This window comes from Peromyscus leucopus, chromosome 18 (assembly GCF_004664715.2).
Source record: "Peromyscus leucopus breed LL Stock chromosome 18, UCI_PerLeu_2.1, whole genome shotgun sequence".
NCBI lineage: Eukaryota > Metazoa > Chordata > Mammalia > Rodentia > Cricetidae > Peromyscus > Peromyscus leucopus.
Window position 1 is genome coordinate 595,920 of NC_051078.1, and position 19,474 is coordinate 615,393.

Here is a 19,474-nt window from a genome sequence, read left to right on the forward strand (position 1 = left end):
ATCTCTTCATAAGATGAACCAGGAAAATATAAGCTTTAGACATACATAAAGAGAAGTTTAAAGATTTAAAAAAATCACATTTGCTTCACACACATACACACACATTCATTTAAAATTTTCCTCTTCAAGCTCATTTCCCATCTTTAAATATCTTATATCTTAGATTTCCACACAGATTTTTGTCCTCTCACCTCATACAACCTCCTAAAACTGTATTTACATGTTTCTCCCTGTCTGGTGTGCCTGCAACTCAAGATTTATTTTCTTGATACTAGAATCATAAGAAACCACAGTGGTTTTCTATGCACACTGATAGTAACAAACTGTTTCTAATGAAGTGATATGGGAAGAAAAATTCAGCAATATATAGAGTGACAGTAGAAATCAAAGCAATAGAAACTGTAAAGAAAATTACTCCAAATTGTTGAATTCAAAAGAAACTATAAACATTACTTGAACAATTTGTTTTCAATTTTGACATTGCATCAGTGCCATGAAAGTAGTGATGTGGAAATCAGGCAGTTCAGCTGGATGAGCTGAGTAAACTGGAAAGGTATACTGATGGTTTTCTCTCTCCTTCTTTTCTTCCCCCACTTCCTTTCCCCTCCCTGCCTCTCTCCTCTTTCTCCCTTTCATGCCTTTTCAATATAGACCACTGCAATGTCAAGTGACTAATGTCACTGAATTTCTTTGAAAACATTTAATATTGTAGTAAATCAAACATCTCGAGAATTGTTGAAACCAAGGTTGGATAAAGCACAGGGACAAATAGCCAAACGCATGGAAACACATGAACTATGAACCAAAGGCTGAGGGGCCCCCAACTGGATCAGGCCCTCTGAATAGGTGAGACAGTCGATTGGCTTGATCTGTTTGGGAGGCATCTAGGCAGTGGTACCAGGTCCTGGGCTCGCTGCATGAGATAGCTGTTTGAAACCTGGGACTTATACAGGGACACTTGGCTCAATCTGGGAGGAGGGGACTGGACCTGCCCAGACTGAGTCTATCAGGTAGATCTCAGTCCTCCGGGGTGGCCTTGATCTGGAGGTGGTGGGAATGGGGGGTGGGCTAGGGGGAAGGGGAGGGGGGCAGGAAGTGGGAGAACAAGGGAATCTGTGGCTGTTATGTAGACCTGAATAGTATTGTAAAATAAAACAAAAAAAAAAATAAACAGGATAAAAAAAAAGACAGAAAAGCTGATATTTGTTTCAAGATTACATGATGTATGAATAAAAGAACCTAATCCTTTTATTTAAAAAAAACAAAAAAACTTCTTTAACTGAACTGGAAATATGACTTGCCATCCTAACTGTTGTATGCTCAAGAAACAAAACAGCTTGTTTTGTTTTCTAGTGTCATCTTTTCATTGAAAAAATTTTTTCAACTAGATTCCCAGGGGTCAGGGGAGAAGGTAAGGCTTGGGGGAGTAGCGGGAGGAGGGATGAGAGAGGGATGTGTGATTGATTGGTATGTAAAATGAAAAAAAAATTCTTAAAAAAAAGATATTGAAATAAATTGAAAAAAAAACTTTTCATTTTGCATACCAACTGCAGTTCCCCCTCCCTCCCGTCCTCTTGCCCCCCACCTTGCCCCCCACCACCCCTCATCCACTCCTCCAATAGGGTAAGGCCTCCCATGGGGAGTCAACAAAACCTGGCATATCAAGTTGAGGTAAGACCAAGTCCCTCCTCCCTACATCAAGGCTGAGCAAGGCATCCCACCATAGGGAATGGGCACCAAAAAACAAGTTCATGCACCAGACCCAGAAAGACAAACATGGTATATACTCACTCATGAGTGGATATTAGATGTAAATGAAAAGATAACCAGATTACAAACCACAGCCCCAGAAGAGCTAGGTAACAAGAAGGACCCTAAGAGGGACACACATGGAATGCTAGGAAGGGAAAATAGATAAGATCTCCTGGTTAACCTGGGGGGAAGGGGGAGAGAAGGAGATGAGAAATTCTAGTGTCTTTTAATTTCCTGATAATTCTTAAAAGAGATAGATAACATCATCATATAGATTGTTCTAGATTGAAATCAAAAGTAGCTATCTTAATTTTTGTACAGATACCATGAAGCAATAAGCTACTATTTTCCCGGTACAGCTCTCTTTAGACCATGGATGAGCACTGTGTTGCTGTCTGAAACCTGGCCTTTGCAATGACAATGATACTTCAGCACTACTTATCACCAGTATAGTTATGTAGTGATAACCTCACCCACCCATCTCTCTCATCCTCTTAGACCAGCTAACAGTCAGAGGATCACAATGGGGAACCACACAAGGGTGACAGTTTTCATCCTAGCAGGTCTGACGGATGACCCACAGTGGAAAGTTGTGTTACTCATCTTCCTGCTTCTTACCTATCTGCTCAGCATCACTGGCAATCTCATTATCATCACACTCACCTTGGTGGATACTCACTTGAAGACACCCATGTATTTTTTTCTTCGGAACTTTTCCTTCTTAGAGATTTCCTACACTACCACATGCATCCCCAACTTGCTTGTTACTATGGCAACTGGGGACAAAACCATTTCTTACAACAATTGTGTCACTCAAGTGTTCTTTGCTTTCCTACTTGGAGCTTCAGAATTTTACTTGCTGGCAGCCATGTCCTATGACCGATATGTGGCCATCTGCAAGCCCCTGCACTACATGACCATCATGAACAACAAAGTCTGTGTGCAGTTGGTCCTCAGTTGTTGGCTTGCTGGCTTTTTTGTCATTTTCCCACCACTCCTGTTAGGCTTGAATCTTGACTTCTGTGCTTCCAACATCGTTGATCATTTCTACTGTGACACCACTCCACTCCTGCAGCTTTCCTGCACAGACACACAGCTCCTGGAGAGGATGGGTTTTGTCTCAGCCTTGGTGACACTCTTGCTCACATTGGTAATGGTGGTAATATCTTACACCTACATTGCCCTGACGATTCTAAAAATTCCTTCAACCAGCCAGAGGAAGAAGGCTTTCTCTACATGCTCTTCTCACATGATTGTGATATCCCTGTCTTATGGCAGCTGCATCTTCATGTATGTTAAACCATCAGTCAAGCAGAAAGTATCTATTTCCAAGGGAATTTCTGTGCTCAATACCTCAGTGGCTCCACTTCTGAATCCCTTTATCTACACCTTGAGGAATCAGCAAGTGAAAAAAGCATTCATTAATACAATACACAGGATTGCATCTTTCTCAAAGAAATGACTGTTCTATCTTATCTGAGGGGGCTAAGGGAAAAAGACATTTACACACTCTCTTGATGGTTTCCTTATTTATTCTTCTGTATTCTCTGATTATATAATCTCTTTTCTTATCACTATTCAGAAATGTGTCTCTCTTGATGTTTTCCTTCTAATTCTCCCATTCTTTTTTTTTCCTTTTTTGGGGGGAGGGGGTTCATGACAGGGTTTCTCTGTGTAATTTTGGTGCCTGTCCTGGATCTTACTCTGTAGACCAGGCTGGCCTCGAACTCACAAAGATCTGCCTAACTCTGCCTTCAGAATGCTGGGATTAAAGGTGTGTGCCACTGCCGTTCAGCCTAATTCTCCCATTCTTGATGTATTCCTTTTAACTCTTTCTAGTTTTATCTTTATTCTTTCACTTACAGCTTATATACCCCAGCAAAATCTTCTAGGCAATATAAAAATTACATTGTGGTTACATTCTATTTTTCAAGAAAATGATTACAACAAATACAAGTAAAAAAACCAGCAGGTTTTCCATATCCCTTAACATGATTAAATACTTAATGTTTTATGTATTACAGCTGAAAAACAAATTATCCCAAGAACCCGTGTACATTCATAACCAAGCAACTTGTTATAGATTAACAGTATAAGCAAGCAAAATATTCTTTTATTGGCAGGTTGAATTTTGCAGTTACAAAGAAAGGACCAATCACCTTATTACATGTCTTAAAAGGCAATCTTCTAAGGAATATTAAAGGAATCACAAATCCAAAACTTTGTATATGAAAAATAGTCAGCTCTACTTTAAATCAATAGGTTGCATACCCACTCATCAATAGTTTTGTTTTTTTTTTTAAATCAGGAGGTTGATGGCAGAAATGGGTATAAGGAATTAATCATCATCATTGATCACCAACCAATTTTCCCAAGGAAAGCATGTCAGCTAGTAATAATTGGGCTGCTTTGTTTTTTGATCCCTAACCTGAAAGTTATTATCTAAATATCTTAGTCTAACCTGAGGTCATTCTAAGGCTTTGTTTCAGCTATGATGCACACTAAAACCTGTGAATGCATCTTTCAACATCAAGATGAAAAGAATTTGAGCCAGCCTGGCTCCTAAGACTCAACTGTTTTCCTTAATCATTAACCTGAACTGTGATCTATGTAGCTCCTTAGGTGAAACTCATAGGCCCTAGCTGTGTGGCATCTTCTTGTATATATTTTCAATCATCAAAACTCTGTTTAAATGAATATTATTATTACTATCAATTAGACAGTATAGCTCAAGAAGAAATCAACTTCATAATAGTCCACAGGGAAAATTCCTAGCAATCCACAGGTAAAAATGCCCAGTAGAACAGGATGCATCCATGTGATAAACACACTACTTTACAGGCAGTGGGGATCGCCCCACACCCATTCACACCGTGCCAGATACCAGAGAAAGATGGCAGCAGCTAACATGGGAATACACAGCAGAAGCAAAAGACATGCTGGAGTCTGTGGTCTCTGGGCCTTGTCTATCTGAGATTCACCCATCAGGGATTTTCCTCCTGGGGGGCTGACCCCGGAACTTCAATTACCACCTGCTGCAACGCTGACACAGCCACCGGCACTATTCCATTTCATTATATGAAGGAGGTGAAGGAAGGAGACTCGGAAAATACTAGCAGCATTTGAAGAGCATTTTTCTACGTTGCTTTTTGTTCTTCTATTCACCTTACATTGTTTCATGCTATTTTTTCAATGAAAAATCTTTGATGAAATAGAATAGGTAATCTTTTTTATGTTTTCCAATAGAGATCTTTTAAACTACTCCTCTTTTTTGGATGTGAAGAAGCTTTATGTATATTTTTAATGTCTCTTTAGTCTTTTAGAATTCAGGTTATGACTTGGAGTATGACTCAGTACTAGAATACCTTCACAGCATGCAGAAAGCCTGAGTTTGATCCCTTAACACCACCAAAAAATAAACAAGCAAAATTCAGTTTTAAATTCCAGTTAACATTTTTAAAAAGTAAATTATATTTGATGCAGTATATAGTGCAAAAGTTATTATATTACTCCCTATTTATGACCAATTACAAGCAAGGTAAAATAATATTAAGTTGCTTTTTACCATTTTTAGAGTGTATTTTACTTAGAGAGATTAAGAGAATATTATATCAGGTTTTATCCATCACTTCTGATGATCAGGGCATAGACAAAAGGATTCAGGAGTTCTAAAACTTTCCATTAAAATAATCATTTATTTTCTTTATAGTTGAAGTTGCATTTATATTTTACAAGTAGATTTTGAGATTTTTAAGAGGAAATATGTTAACTATATTTTTTTTACCTTGAAACAGCAATGAAATGCAATATATATTTTGTATTCTGAAACCTAAATTCTCTTTGTTTGATGTAAAATATCCTTTAAGTTAACTGGAAAGTATTTTTGAATGATTACTAAATACAAAGAATGCTTAGGCAGCCATTGGATCACAATGGGTGCAGCTCATATTTCTGAAATACACAATCTCACAGCAAATGCCCTATTCCTCTGGTTCTTCCAAGCATTTCCCCCCTCTCTTCTGTAACAAACCCTGAGATTTAGGTGCAGCAGTTCTGCTGTGGATGTATCCACTGGGACTGGGCTTCACAACTCTGGATTTTCATCCACTGTAGTTTCAGTGATGGTCTCTGCTTGTTGAAAAGATAAAGGATGAAACTACACTTACCTGTGGTTATAAAACCAGATGTTTAGAAGTCTGACCAACATGACTGCCTAAACATGAACTGAGTGAGAAAAACACTTATATATACCTCAACACTAAACAAAGAACTACAGGCAACTAAGGAATGCTGAGATCTGGAGAAATAGTCTTCCACAAAGAAAAGCACACCAATTGGTTAGCAAATTCCAAATGATCAACCCTGTAAAAAAAGAAAAAGAAAAAAATACATATGAACTGAGCAGGCTATATTTATGCCTTTAAATATAAATATAAATATATATATGATATGTATGTATGTGTATATATGTATATGTACATATGTGTATGTATGCATATATAAAGAATTAGAGACCATTGCTTTGAAAGAGATCAAGGGAGGTGTATAGAAAGGTATAAAGAGAGCAAAGAACAAGGGGAAATGATGCGATTATATTACAGTTTCAAAAAACTTTTTAATGTAAAAAAGAACAATGTTAATTCAATGTATTTATTAGTTTTATATATTTTAACTAAAATAGAATTATAACACTCACCCTTTCCATTTGTTCCATCCATACCCTCCCATTTCTCTTCCCACTCTCATGTTCATAGTCTATTTATTTTATTTTTATTTTACATACATATGATATATGCACAAATACATAACAGCAATCTGCTGAAATTACTTATCTATTGCACACAACAGACCTATGTTTAAAAAGTATACTTTTTCTCAAAATGTACAGAATGGGATATATATAAACATCCATGTATGTTGATATACATTTCACCAGTGAAACCAAGGCATTTTAAGAATTAAATCTTTTTATCAAAATTTTTTAGTTGTAGGTCATACTGAAATTCAATTCTGTATCCTAGTCAGAATTTTTTAAAGAATAATGAGCAGTATTTTCACAGCTATTTTATTTTATTAACTTTTTAATGAATATATTTGGCTTCTGGACATTTTTTACCTGTGTTTTTTTAATCTGTGACTCTTGTTTAGTAAAATATTTTTAATTTAAAAAAATGTAAAATGTTCATATGTATATATTTATATTTATATATATATTTATATTATTGTATTTATATGTATTACACACACACATATATATATCCAAATTTGTACCAGTCAGAAACCAACACCTGAAAAATAACACCCATGATCTCAACAGACTGTCTTAGTGAAGATCTATTTAGTTAACATACATTCTTCAAGCTAAACTGCTTTGTTAGCTATCATGGAGTTATTGATCTGAAATAGGTTTTTGCAACAATAAACTGCTCCTATGCCTGTAGGTATACATTTGAAATACCATTTTTCTTAAGATCATTGTCAGCCAGCTAACCTTCTACATTATCCTCAAACCTTTACTTTTCAGGAAGTCATGCCACCATCCCAGAATAGTTACTTTAAATTCACAAAATTAATAATTTTCAATCTGTTTTTTTTCAAACATAAATTTCAGTTAATAATTCCCATTCCAAGTATGTATAACACAACTGTTTTGCTAACTCATCATATTGATTTTCCAGAATTAAAGTATCTAGGTTTGTAAGAGTTATGTTCTGTTACTCTAAATAATATGTCATAATATTGATGCTTTTTCTCAAAATATATCACTTGACTAGAATGTTGGCACACGACTGCAATCCTTGTACTTGGGATGCTAAGGCACATTTAGCTCACAAGTCTGAGCTGAATCTGGGTTACATAGGAAGATCCTATCTCTAAATAAAAATACATATTTCATTTATTTTACAATTAAAAGGTAGGATTCTTCTCAGCATAAAAATGTATTTGTAAATATCTCAATGGAAATGTAGCTTCAATATTTTTACTATGTCAAATAATAATTCTACAATATCTTCAGTTTTGTATTATATTTATTTGTGGTATGTGTGTGTGTGTGTGTGTGTGTGTGTGTGTGTGTGTGTGTGTATGTGTGTGTACGTTCAACAGTGTCCAACAATGGAGACCAGAGTACAACCTATGGTAGTTAGTTTTCTTCTTCCACTGCAAGGTTCTTAAGGGTCAAACTGTGGTTGTCAGCCTGGCAGCAAGTGCCTGCATTCACTGAGCCATCTTTGGACTGCCAAACAATCATTTTAAAGTTATGCCATGTTAACATGAGCCCATGTTTAAGCTCATTAAGAAGTATATATCAATTCAAGGAAATAAGGAATCTAAAGTCTTTCTTCAAAAATATGCATTTCATTTTATATTTTGTATAGATGTATATGCTTACATATGGACATTTATTTGTAAATAACTTAATGCAAACATTTTAATAGGTCAAGTAGTAATTCTGTTCTATTTTAAAGCCTTATGACATTATTGCATACTTTATTTGCTTATTGAGGAGGTATCTACTCAGTCAGCACACAGACTGGGGAGCAAGAAGGACACTTAGGACAAGATGGCAAGTAGGTCTTTGTCACTGGAGAAATTTCAGTGAGCGTATGAGAAGAAAGTATACTGTTTAGTGTTTGTGTAGAATGTTCCATGCATGTCTGCTAGGTCCATTATACTCATAAAATTATTTAACTCCAACATTTCTGTTTAGTTGCATCTAAATAATCTGCTTATTGTCAAGAGTGAGGTTTTGAAATCAGTCGCTGTCTCTGAATGAGAATCAATACATGATTTTGCTGTATAAGTGTTTCTTTTGTGAACTTGAGTGCCCTTGGGTTTGGAGCACAACAGTTTAAAATTGTAGCATCTTTTCAGTAGATTGTTCTGTTAATGGCATGTAGTAACATTCCCTATCTTCCCTGATTAGTTTTGGTTTGTAGTTTGTTTTGTCATATATATATATATATTACATCTACTTGCTTTTTGGTTTCATTTTCTTGGCATACCTTTTTCATTCTTTTACTCTAAAGTGATGTCTGTCCTTGATGATGAACTCTGTTTCTTGGGGGCAATAGAAAGGTGGATACTGTTTTCTAATCCAATGTGTTAATCTGTGCATTTTATTGGGGAATTGAGACAATCAATATTGAGCATCATTAACGATTACTGTTTACTAATTCCTTTTGTTCTGTGGGGGAATACTATTAACTTTCTACCTAAAAATACTTATAACACATATATGTTTGTCCACACATATACACATACAGTTTAAATAAAATATATTCATCTGAGATGACAGTGCTCCCTCAAGAGCCACAGATGATCTAAGAAAAATTCAACAGCAAGCCTGAGAAGCCCTCTCCCAAGGTGATTGTCCGGATGTCTAAGAAACTCCCCAAACAGTAGTAGATATTGCTGTTGCTTTTACTTTCCATACGTGGAAAGTATGTCCCTATCGCTAAAGACACAGCCAAGCACCAGGCTGAGTGCCAGGACTCCAATTGAAGAGAGGAAAGAGGGATTCTATGAGCTAGGGGTATCAAGATCATGATGGGGAAATATACAGACAACCGAACCAAGCTAGTAGGAACTCATGAACTTTAGACCAACAGCTATGGAGCCTACATAGGACTAGACTAGGTCCTCGGCATAAACAACACAGTTGTGTAACTTGGTATGTTTAGGGGGCCCCTGGCAGTGGGATCAGGATCTATCCCTGGTGCATGAGCTGTCTTTTTGGCAGCCCTTTACCTATGGTGGAACACCTTGCACACCCTGATGCAGCAGGGAATGCCTTGGACTTGTTTCAACTGAGTACCAGGCTTTGCTCACTCCCCATGGAGGCCTTATCATTTCTTAAAGAAAAAACAAGACACAATGCTCTTCGGACAAAATACCAAGAGCCCCCTGATCTGAAACTGGTTTGAAAGCCTCCTCTCCAAGGACTCATATGGAGCTTGCAAAGACCATGCAAGCTTCCAAAGGAGGAATGTAGCCAAAAGTCCAACCAAACTGTGATACCTATGAGTCACAGTAACAACCAGCAATGGCACAATAGCCCTAAGGGTGAAATAGTAGCATACATATCTTGGTGATAACCAATAGCTCACTAACTGGACTTAGGGCCCCACTCAAAAAGAAGAAAATTATGCCTGGTATTGAAAACCAAGAAAACTATCAAGGGCTAGTGAAGTCATGGATCCAGGAGGAGAACCTTCAAATGCTACTTCACTAAACCAGCATAATTCCTAACTACATTCTAAATATTTATCCTTATACCTACAGATAAACAGTAGTTCTCACTCCTCATCAAGGAAACTTCTGTCTAAAAAAGACAGAGACCATTACAGAAACCCACAACTGATCAAAATTCAGAGTTGTGCAGCCCCATTCCCAACTGATATATACCCATGACACAACTACACCTAAAACTCAGAGACTGTTGTGGAAGAGGAGGCAGGTTGAAAGCTTGTAAGAACTAGAGGAAGAGAAAGTTTGTTGTGAGAGTGTATTTCCTAGAAATGTCAGAGAAGCTACATCCATTAAGTTTCACCATAATGGTCACCTGAACAAGGAGTATAACTATACACATGCTGATTAGCAGGGGAGAGGCCACAAAGCCTCAACCTTGGACAAGGTTGTGTATGCAGAGAAATAGTCTTCCCAGGGAAGTTATTGTGTGTGTGGTGTGTGTGTGTAATATTATTAAATATAAACAATATTTAAATGTTAATATATACATCAATAATTAAGTAAAAAGAAGCAATGAATTTGAAAGAGAATGAGGTGAAGTACATGGGAGGGTTGGGAGGGATTTGAAAATGAAAGGGGAAATTATGTAATTATAATGTAAAAAAATTCTTAAAAAGAAACCATGTTTCAAATTTTAAATTTCCCTGAGTTTGTGCCAATATAGTATAAAAGCGTCACTCTTCCAATCAAATGGGTATGTATTATGTTAAAAATATTGTTAAAATTGTATACCAGGTATCATTTCTCAGCTTCTTTTTCTTTTTTTTAAATAAAATATTGCTTATGCATGTGTGTGTGTGTGTGTGTGTGTGTGTGTGTGTGTGTGTCCGTCCTGTATGCACAAAGATATCAGTGTCCTGCCCTATCCTTGTCCTTAAGACAGGGTCTCTTACTTACCTAAAGGCTGGTGGTTAGGAGCCTCCTGTCTCATGCCCCCCATAGGGCTGAGGTCCCAAGCACATGTGGTGACATCCAGCTATTTTTATGGGTTCTGGGAACTTCAACTCAGGTCCTCATACTTGTATGGCAAGGACTCCTAATTTACTGTACCATCTCCCTAGTATCCAATATCTCTTATTTTATATTTTAAATATCATCTATCTGCTTATATGTTATCCATCAATCATCAATTTGTCCACTTGCTATATTGTGATTATGATATAAGGCTGGCCAAAGTATATCTTAAATCCCAGATATCCTTATAACTTTTTTCCATGACTTCTAGATTCTTCCATGAGTATATACAACAATTTCTCTAAATTTTCAAAATCAAAAAATGTTTATAATTATACCTCCTTTTTTCTATTATGATGACTAACAAAAATGAGTGTACATGTACTAGACATTATAACAATTAATAATACTGTACAAAGTCTAAATTTAGGTGTCTATAGATCATTGAAGAAAATATCCCAAAATTAAGGACTGGCAAGATGGCCCAGTAGATAAAAGCTCCACACTATTCCTACAAGTTGTCCTCTGACCTCCACATGTATGCTGTGGTGCCCATGCACATAAAATAAATAAATAAAATACAAAAATGATTCCAATATTCATTCCTAAATCACAATTTCATGCATAGTTTTCTTTGACTCATTTATATAGAGCATTATAGCTTTTGAGAAAGCAAGTAGGAGAAAAATTTCTACAATTTACTCAGCTGCAGTTGCCTTAGTGTTAGATTGACACACTGGGAATACAAACACAGACCCGCAAAGTAATTATCTCCAAAGAAATAATCTTCATGTGATACAGTATTATTTAACACTTGCCACAGTGTCTCTATGGTGGTCTTGAAATGAATTTTTAATTTTTTATATCAGTGTGTGTGGTGGGGAGTCAGTGATGTATGTGTATTCAATTCACATGCATATGCCCATTCAGGCATGTATGGAGGCCAGAGTCTAACATCAGGATGGCTTTCCTTGATGACTTGGCCTGAATTATGAGATATAGTCTCTTATTGAGCCTGAAGCTCCCTGTTCATGCTTGGCTGGCTGACCAGTGAGTGCGATCCCAGGAACAGCATCCCTAGGTTACAGACACACTGTATTCTGCTTTTATGTTGGTTTTGGGGATCCAAACTCATGATTTGATGTTTACATAGCAAACACGTTACCCACCGTGCCAACCCAGTCCCCAAAGTGATTATTTTTAATATAACGAACATTATGGTACTTTATATCATTATATTTGCAAAAAATGAAAATTTTTGGATGGAAATTACCCTATGATAGTCCTTGATGGTCTAGTAATCACTGTAAGACCTAGGCCTGCCTGTTAATTTTGACAATCCTCCTGCCTCAGCATCTTAAGTAGAGCCGTACTTTTAAAATAAGGTCTCATTATATAAATAATCTGAGTTGAACTGGCCATGTTCCTAACTCAGTTGCCAAGTAGGTCACAACCTCCATCTAATAAACTTGTTTTAATTCAGTGATAAATATGAAAAGCCTATAGGAGTTTTTAAATTGCTTTGCATGTTTTTAAATTGTTTGTTTTTTTCCTTGGGGACACCATCCCCTTAGATTTCCTTTAGAGAGGCCTTTGTACTGTTTAAATAATTAGAGGCTGGTATTAGCTAATTTCCAGCAGATAATTTCAGCTATCATAAAATTTTAGGAAATAATGTGTGGTTGCATTAGTTAACGATATATGTATTATCTCATGAATTATCTCATATTTTAAAAATGGCTTAAAAGAAATCCTTGTTATCTAAGGCATGAGCTGAGATGCTCAGAGATGTGATTGCAAATAGATATCACTGATTTAAAAATTCACATCTTAACAGTCTGTTTTTAATTAACCTGAAAGATTCTTTTATGCTAATATTCCTGTCCACAAGATTAAATATTGTTTTTAATGAGTATATTTTCCTTTAAGTATGGTTGTTCATATACTCAAGAAAAGATGATGCTAACATGTTATTTAATGGTAAGTTAAATAGTAAAATTAGTTTCCTTTAAAACATTTCAGCATAATTTACTCATAACAAAACAAAATAAAAAGACAACATGAGCTTGGAGGGGATAAAGGGAGGGATACTAAGAGAGAGGGCAGTGATGAATTAATATGATCAATATACATTGTATAAATGCATGGAATTTCCAAAGAATGAAACATACTCTTTAAAATTTTAAAGAATAATTATATACAAAATGAACTTACATAAAATGGAAATGATCCAGTCATGAAACTTTGTTTTTGTTTTTTTTCATTTTATAAAGCACTAATAATTCCTCGCCTGTGTTACAACTCATGAAATGGAGGGAAAAGTCTGATTCGTGTACTTGCATCAGAATTTCTAGTTTTGCATTTTAAACCAGAAACCACACTGGAGAACTGTGGAGAAAGTTGTGGTACTCCTCTTAGTTAACTAGAGAAAAGCTAGGCAGTGTTAGAAGTCATTCAAACATGAAAGGATAGAAGTTATGTTTTCCAAGAACATCAAATATACATCTTTTAGTTACATTGTTAAAATTTTTTGAAGTCCTTTAGAAATGTTGATTGTGAACAATATATATTTGGGCAAGCATAATTTACTGATAATTTCTAATTGCCAAATACAGTTGTTGAAAAACAAATATCTGCTTCCTAGGTTTGAAAATAGTTGGATACCCACATTTGATTGCAGAAATGCTAAATGTGTTTTGCTGAGAAAGAAGATGGATATATTTGCAAAGAGGAAAGTACCAAGTAAAGACCAGGTCAAGGAATGAGGTAATGATCTAAATCCATTTTTAAAACTCTATTTTGGATGTATCTTCCCTGTAATTTCTATAAGACATAGCAGGCTTCCTGGTCTCTGGTTCTTGTAATTTATTTGCCCCTCTTCTGAGAATTTCCCTGAGCCTTAGGTGTAAGAGTTGTGTTATAGATGTATTCTTTGGGGGCTGGACACCCCATGTTCTCTGCATTTTGACCACATGTGGTTTTCTGTGATGGTCTCTATCCACTGCAAATAGAAGTTTCTTTGATGATGTGTGAGAGCTACACTTATCTGTGGGTGTAAGGATAACATTTGCAGGGCAGTTAGTAATAATGCAGGTCTAGCAAATTGACTGTGGTAGGCTCTCCTCTAAGATCCATGACCTCATTACCCCTTGGTGATTGGCTAGGTTTCCAGTACCAGGCATGATTTCCTTCCTGTTGAGTGGACATTAAGTCCAATTACAGAGCTGTTGATTACCCATAAGATATGAATACTACTATTTCTTCTACCAAAGTACTATATTGCAGGGCTGGTCATTGTTGGGGTTCATAGACATCAAAGTTGGATAGGACTACTGATTGCTTCTTCCCTACATGGCAGTTTTCAAAAACAATCAAAGGAAAAGGGACCACGAATTTTAGAGGGACTAGGGGAAGTATTTAAAGGGCTGAAGGGGAAAAGTTGAAGGGGGCAACAATGTAATTATGTTCTAATTAAAAGTATTAAAATATAAGAAAAATGTTCTGTATTCAGCAATGAAATAACAAAAAATTCCTAAAACAGAAAAAGGCTTTGATTGGCAAAACATAATAAAAGGTCAGTAAAATCACTAAATATTCTAGTTTCAAAAAGTCAAAGTATATTTTGAATCTCCCTCACTGGGTTATGTTCAAGTTTTCTTAGAAATAATTTAGTAATTATACAAATTAATAACCAAGGCTTAATCGGGATAGAATAAAAATGAGATAGACCTTAATTTTAGCTGAAAGCATGACTAGATAAATCAGTCAGTAAACTGACAGTTGTTTCTTTCCAGTATGAAAATATGAGGGCAATAAAAGAAGATTTATTTTATCTTTGTTTTGGATAAAATATTTCTAAGATTGACTGGACTTCCACTCATAATATAATCGAAGTATAGATTAAATGCTACTGTTAGGGATTTCACTTTTCAGTGTTACCATTTTTGTAGGCATTTTGGATATCTTGGGCACATAAAATTTTCAGACATATAAAGAAAAGTTATAATTTATGCAAGGTTCTTTAGAATTCTGCACCTGAAAGACTGTTAGATATTTTTAATTAATTGTGTATTTAGTGATATTCTTGCATTAAAATAAATAATAAAATTATTTTAAAACTATTTAAAGAATTGCTTAGCATTAAATACTATGATTATATTTTATTTTTTACTTAAGGTCATGGCATTTAACCTATAAATAACATTGACATTCAAGTGTTTTTTGTTTTCTGAAATGGATAATTTTACCCTATTAATTCAAAAATATTTTTATTAATACATGCATTCGAACTTTTTGAACTGTCCTGTTATAATTGTTTCCTGTTATATATAACAGTTCATTCTAAAGGCCAAACCAAATCTGCAAAAAGTAATAGATTCGTCTATCAATTAATTATCCGGGATAAGTAATTTTAAAAGGAAAATTCTTTATTCTTATAGAAGACTTCATATTATGATTAATAAGTCCTTTGATTCCAATTTATTGAAGTTAGAAAATACATTTTGAACAACTCTTAATTTTCATTGTTCTTATGTTCTTCCTACTCTTGTAGTTTATTCCTTCAGCTCTTCAAATATTTTGTTATTATTATTACTTGTAGGTGGGGGGAGGTATGTGTGTCTGACATGAGTGTATGTGCATATACTCTGTATATGGTCAGAGGAAAACTTTGGAGAGTCACTTTTCTATGTCTCCCTTTGGTTCCCTGGCTCACACTCAGGGTCAGCAAATTGTGGGGCCAGCATTCTATATTCTTCCCCAAACCATCACACTGGACCCAGTAAATTTTTATTCAAACTGGCTACTTAGGTTTTAATCAACACATATGTCACAGAAACACACACACACAAAAAAAAAAACCCAGACAGCTAAAACAATCCTGAATAATAAAAGAACTGCTGGAGGTATCACCACCCTTGATTTCAAGTTCTACTACAGAGCTGTATTAATAAAAACAGGCTGGTATTGGCCCAAAAAACATAGATCAATGAAATCAAGTTTAAGATCCAGATATAAATCCATATACTTATAGACAGCTGGTTTAAAGAAAAAATAAAATAAAGAAAGAAGCCAGAAATACTCACTGGAAAAATTATAGCATCTTCAAAAAATGGTGCTGGACAAAGTAGATTCCTGCATATTGATGAATTCAAATAAAGCTATGTACACTACCCTACATAAAGCTCAGCTTTAAATGGATCAAAGACCTTGAAATAAAAACCAGATACACTGTAACAAAAGAGAAAGTGGGAGGTAGCCTGAAATCGCTGGCATGGGAAAAGACTTCTGAACAGAACACCACTAGAACAGGCACTAAGATCAACAATTAATATATGGGATCTCATGAAACTGAAGCTTATGTGCTTATAAGGACATGGTCATTTTTAGGTCAGCCTACAGAATGGGAAAAGATTTTTACAAATTATATATGATAGAAGGATATATACAACTTGCATAAAGAACTCATAAAAGTACATATCATGAAAACAAATAACCCAATTTTAAAAATGGGGTACAGATCTAACCTGAGAATTCTCAAAAAAGGATGCAAACGCCTGAGAAACACTAAAAGAAATATTCAACATTTTTAGCCATCAGGAAAATGCAAAACAAAAACATATTATATCCTTCAAAATGCTCAAGACCAATAAAACAAATGACAACTCACGCTGGCAAAAATATGGAGTAAGGGAAACATTCATCCATTGCTGGTGGGAGTGTAAACTGAGATAAGTTAATTTTCCCAGTATAAAATGATCGATGATAGAATAAAAATTCGAAGAGATCTCTGATATCAATTTTAAAATACTAATAAGCATGTTGTATTAACAGTATAATGTTTATTACATTCTATTTTTTCTTTTCTAATAATCCAACCAAATTCATTTGCTGCTGCTCTTTCACCATTGACAGTGGGATACACTGAGAACATACACTTGCGAATGTAAAATGCTATCTGAATGTTGTAATCTCATTCAAGTAATACAGACTTTCTGTATCAATTCTTCTTTTGGTTAAGAGTCACTTATTGGAAAATAAGTAGTTGCTGGAGATGCCAGAAAATAAAAGGCATAAAGAGATATTACCAGTTTGTGTCTTAGTCTCATAACATTACATAGGGAAACTAGGTTTCAAACTAAGAACCTATAGGTGGGTAGAGACCACAGGAAGAGGTAATACATTTTATGTTTCCTGTTTTATTTTTATGATCTTGATTACAAATGACAAATTTTTGATGTTTAAAACAATTATTTGATGTTTTGCATTTTGGTAAATTGGGTTGTGATTATTAAATCAGATCTTTCAATATTTTATATTGAACTATTATTTACTTTGTCATTTAAACTTAGATATCTTGATTGTATTCCTCTACTATGTTGTCTGTAATTCAAAGAAAAGCTAAAAGAGGTAACAAGACTTATACTTCAGTGTGAAATTTGAAAGTTACTAAGTAAGCTATATATTTAAAATCATTATACTGGCATAATTGTCCTTAGATAAATAAATAATCAGGAATTTAGTAAATTATTTTTGATTCCCAATGCAAAGTTGTTTATTAATTTAATAGACCATTGATAAATAGTTACAAATAGCTCAAAGTTTAAATTGAAAGAGTAGAAAAACTAAGTTCATACTTGCTCAGATTAATTTCCAATAGTGAGTTGAATTCTCTATTACCTTTAAAGTCTTACTGGAGAATTGTTGTCATATAGTTACCAACATATCTCTAATATCCATGAATATTACATTTGAGAGGGCAGTGTTTAGGAATATGGATCCCATAATTTATTGTTTACTGGATATACACCGAATCATGTGGATTTTAATTTTTGTGTCTTTTTATTTCTAGAGCCTGAGTGAGACCACAAAGAGAAATGAAGAATCATACAGGACAGATAGAGTTTATCCTTCTGGGACTGACAGATAATTCTCAGTTACAGATTGTAATTTTTTTATCTCTTTTACTAAATTACTTGCTGAGTATGCTAGGGAACTTAACCATCATTGCCCTCACTCTATTAGATCCTCACCTCAAGACACCAATGTACTTTTTCCTCCGTAATTTCTCTTTATTGGAAATTTTATTCACAACTACCTGTATTCCCAGATTCTTAATCAGCATTGCGACCAAGAAAAAGACAATTTCCTATAATGCCTGTGTATGTCAATTGTTCTTTTACATATTCTTGGGGGCCACTGAGTTTTTCTTCTTGGCTACCATGTCTTATGACCGTTATATTGCCATCTGCAAGCCCTTGCACTACACATCCATCATGAGCAGCAAAGTTTGCCATCAGCTTGTCCTTGGTTCTTGGGTAACTGGATTCTTAGTGATTTTCCCACCACTGATTATTGGCCTTGACTTAGATTTTTGTGCTTCAAATGTCATTGACCATTTCCTTTGTGATGTTTCTCCTGTCCTACAACTTTCTTGCACAGATACACATTTACTAGAACTAATTGCCTTCATCTTCGCTCTTATGACACTCATCATCACGTTAGTAGTAGTAATCCTTTCTTATGCTCACATTGTCAAGACGATTATCAAATTCCCTTCAGCTCAGCAAAAGAAAAAGGCCTTTTCTACTTGTTCTTCTCACATGATTGTTGTTTCCCTCACTTATGGGAGTTGCATATTTATCTACATAAAGCCATCAGCAAATGAAAGAGTTGCTTTGAGCAAAGGAATAGCTGTGCTCAACACTTCAGTGGCCCCTTTGTTAAACCCATTCATTTATACACTAAGGAATAAGCAGGTTAAACAAGCCTTTGGAGCAGTGCTTAGAAGAATATTTTCCGCTTCAGAAAGATAATAACATTTAATTAAATGATTAACCTAAAGCATGAAAGGAACTTTAGGAATTAAACTAATTTGAATTTTTTATTTTAATAATAAATATCTAGAATTTAGTTATTTGTATAATTTTAATTTGTCCAAGGTTAGAAATTAATATATTATGTGCATTTTTATTATAATTTTCATTTCTTCAAGATGAAAATCTTTCAGTGCTAGAAATATAAAATCCAAAATTACTTTGATCTATAAGCATATATTAATTCAATAAATGCAAGTAATTAAACAACTTACTTAAAAGAAATGTACTTTATTGCTCTTAAGTTTTATTCTTTAAAAGCCTTTGATAATTATAATTTTGTAATTATTCTACATGCTAAAATTGATCCAAGAAAGCTGACTCCTTAAAAATATTTTTATGGGTTAGTTTATGAAGTGATATTTTTTAAAAAAGAAAGCACTATTTCCTGTTAATTGAATAATGTAGTTCAGTTATATGGTATTTTATTATTTGTATTAGATAAAGTTTAAATTTCATAGAGAATAAAATATTATTTAGTACACAGAGCATTGACTTCACATGGTCTTCTTTAGGTTTAGTACCATTGCTGAAAGCAGTCCTTTGCCCCTGAAGACTGATGCTAACCTGGTTTACAAAGGAATCTCACAAATCTCACAACCACAAAGGCCAACAGTCTCAGGGTGTGCTCAGGCTCATGAAAT

General features: G+C 34.8%; 2 protein-coding genes across 2 annotated transcripts; both read left to right on the forward strand.

Moving 5' to 3' along the window:
• The first annotated feature begins 2,275 nt into the window (after positions 1-2,275).
• On the forward strand, positions 2,276-3,214 carry LOC114683536 (olfactory receptor 6C74-like). Its single transcript, XM_028857862.1, has one exon. The coding sequence runs from the start codon at positions 2,276-2,278 to the stop codon at positions 3,212-3,214; it is 939 nt and encodes a 312-aa protein (XP_028713695.1).
• Positions 3,215-17,819: 14,605 nt separating this feature from the next.
• Positions 17,820-18,770, forward strand: LOC114683541 (olfactory receptor 6C70-like). Its single transcript, XM_028857866.1, has one exon. The coding sequence runs from the start codon at positions 17,832-17,834 to the stop codon at positions 18,768-18,770; it is 939 nt and encodes a 312-aa protein (XP_028713699.1). The 5' UTR covers positions 17,820-17,831.
• The last annotated feature ends 704 nt before the right edge of the window (positions 18,771-19,474 follow it).

Bases quoted from the DNA above. Each gene is read 5' to 3' on its own strand.
- LOC114683536 (XM_028857862.1), top strand. From the start codon at position 2,276: ATGGGGAACCACACAAGGGTGACAGTTTTCATCCTAGCAGGTCTGACG.
- LOC114683541 (XM_028857866.1), top strand. From the start codon at position 17,832: ATGAAGAATCATACAGGACAGATAGAGTTTATCCTTCTGGGACTGACA.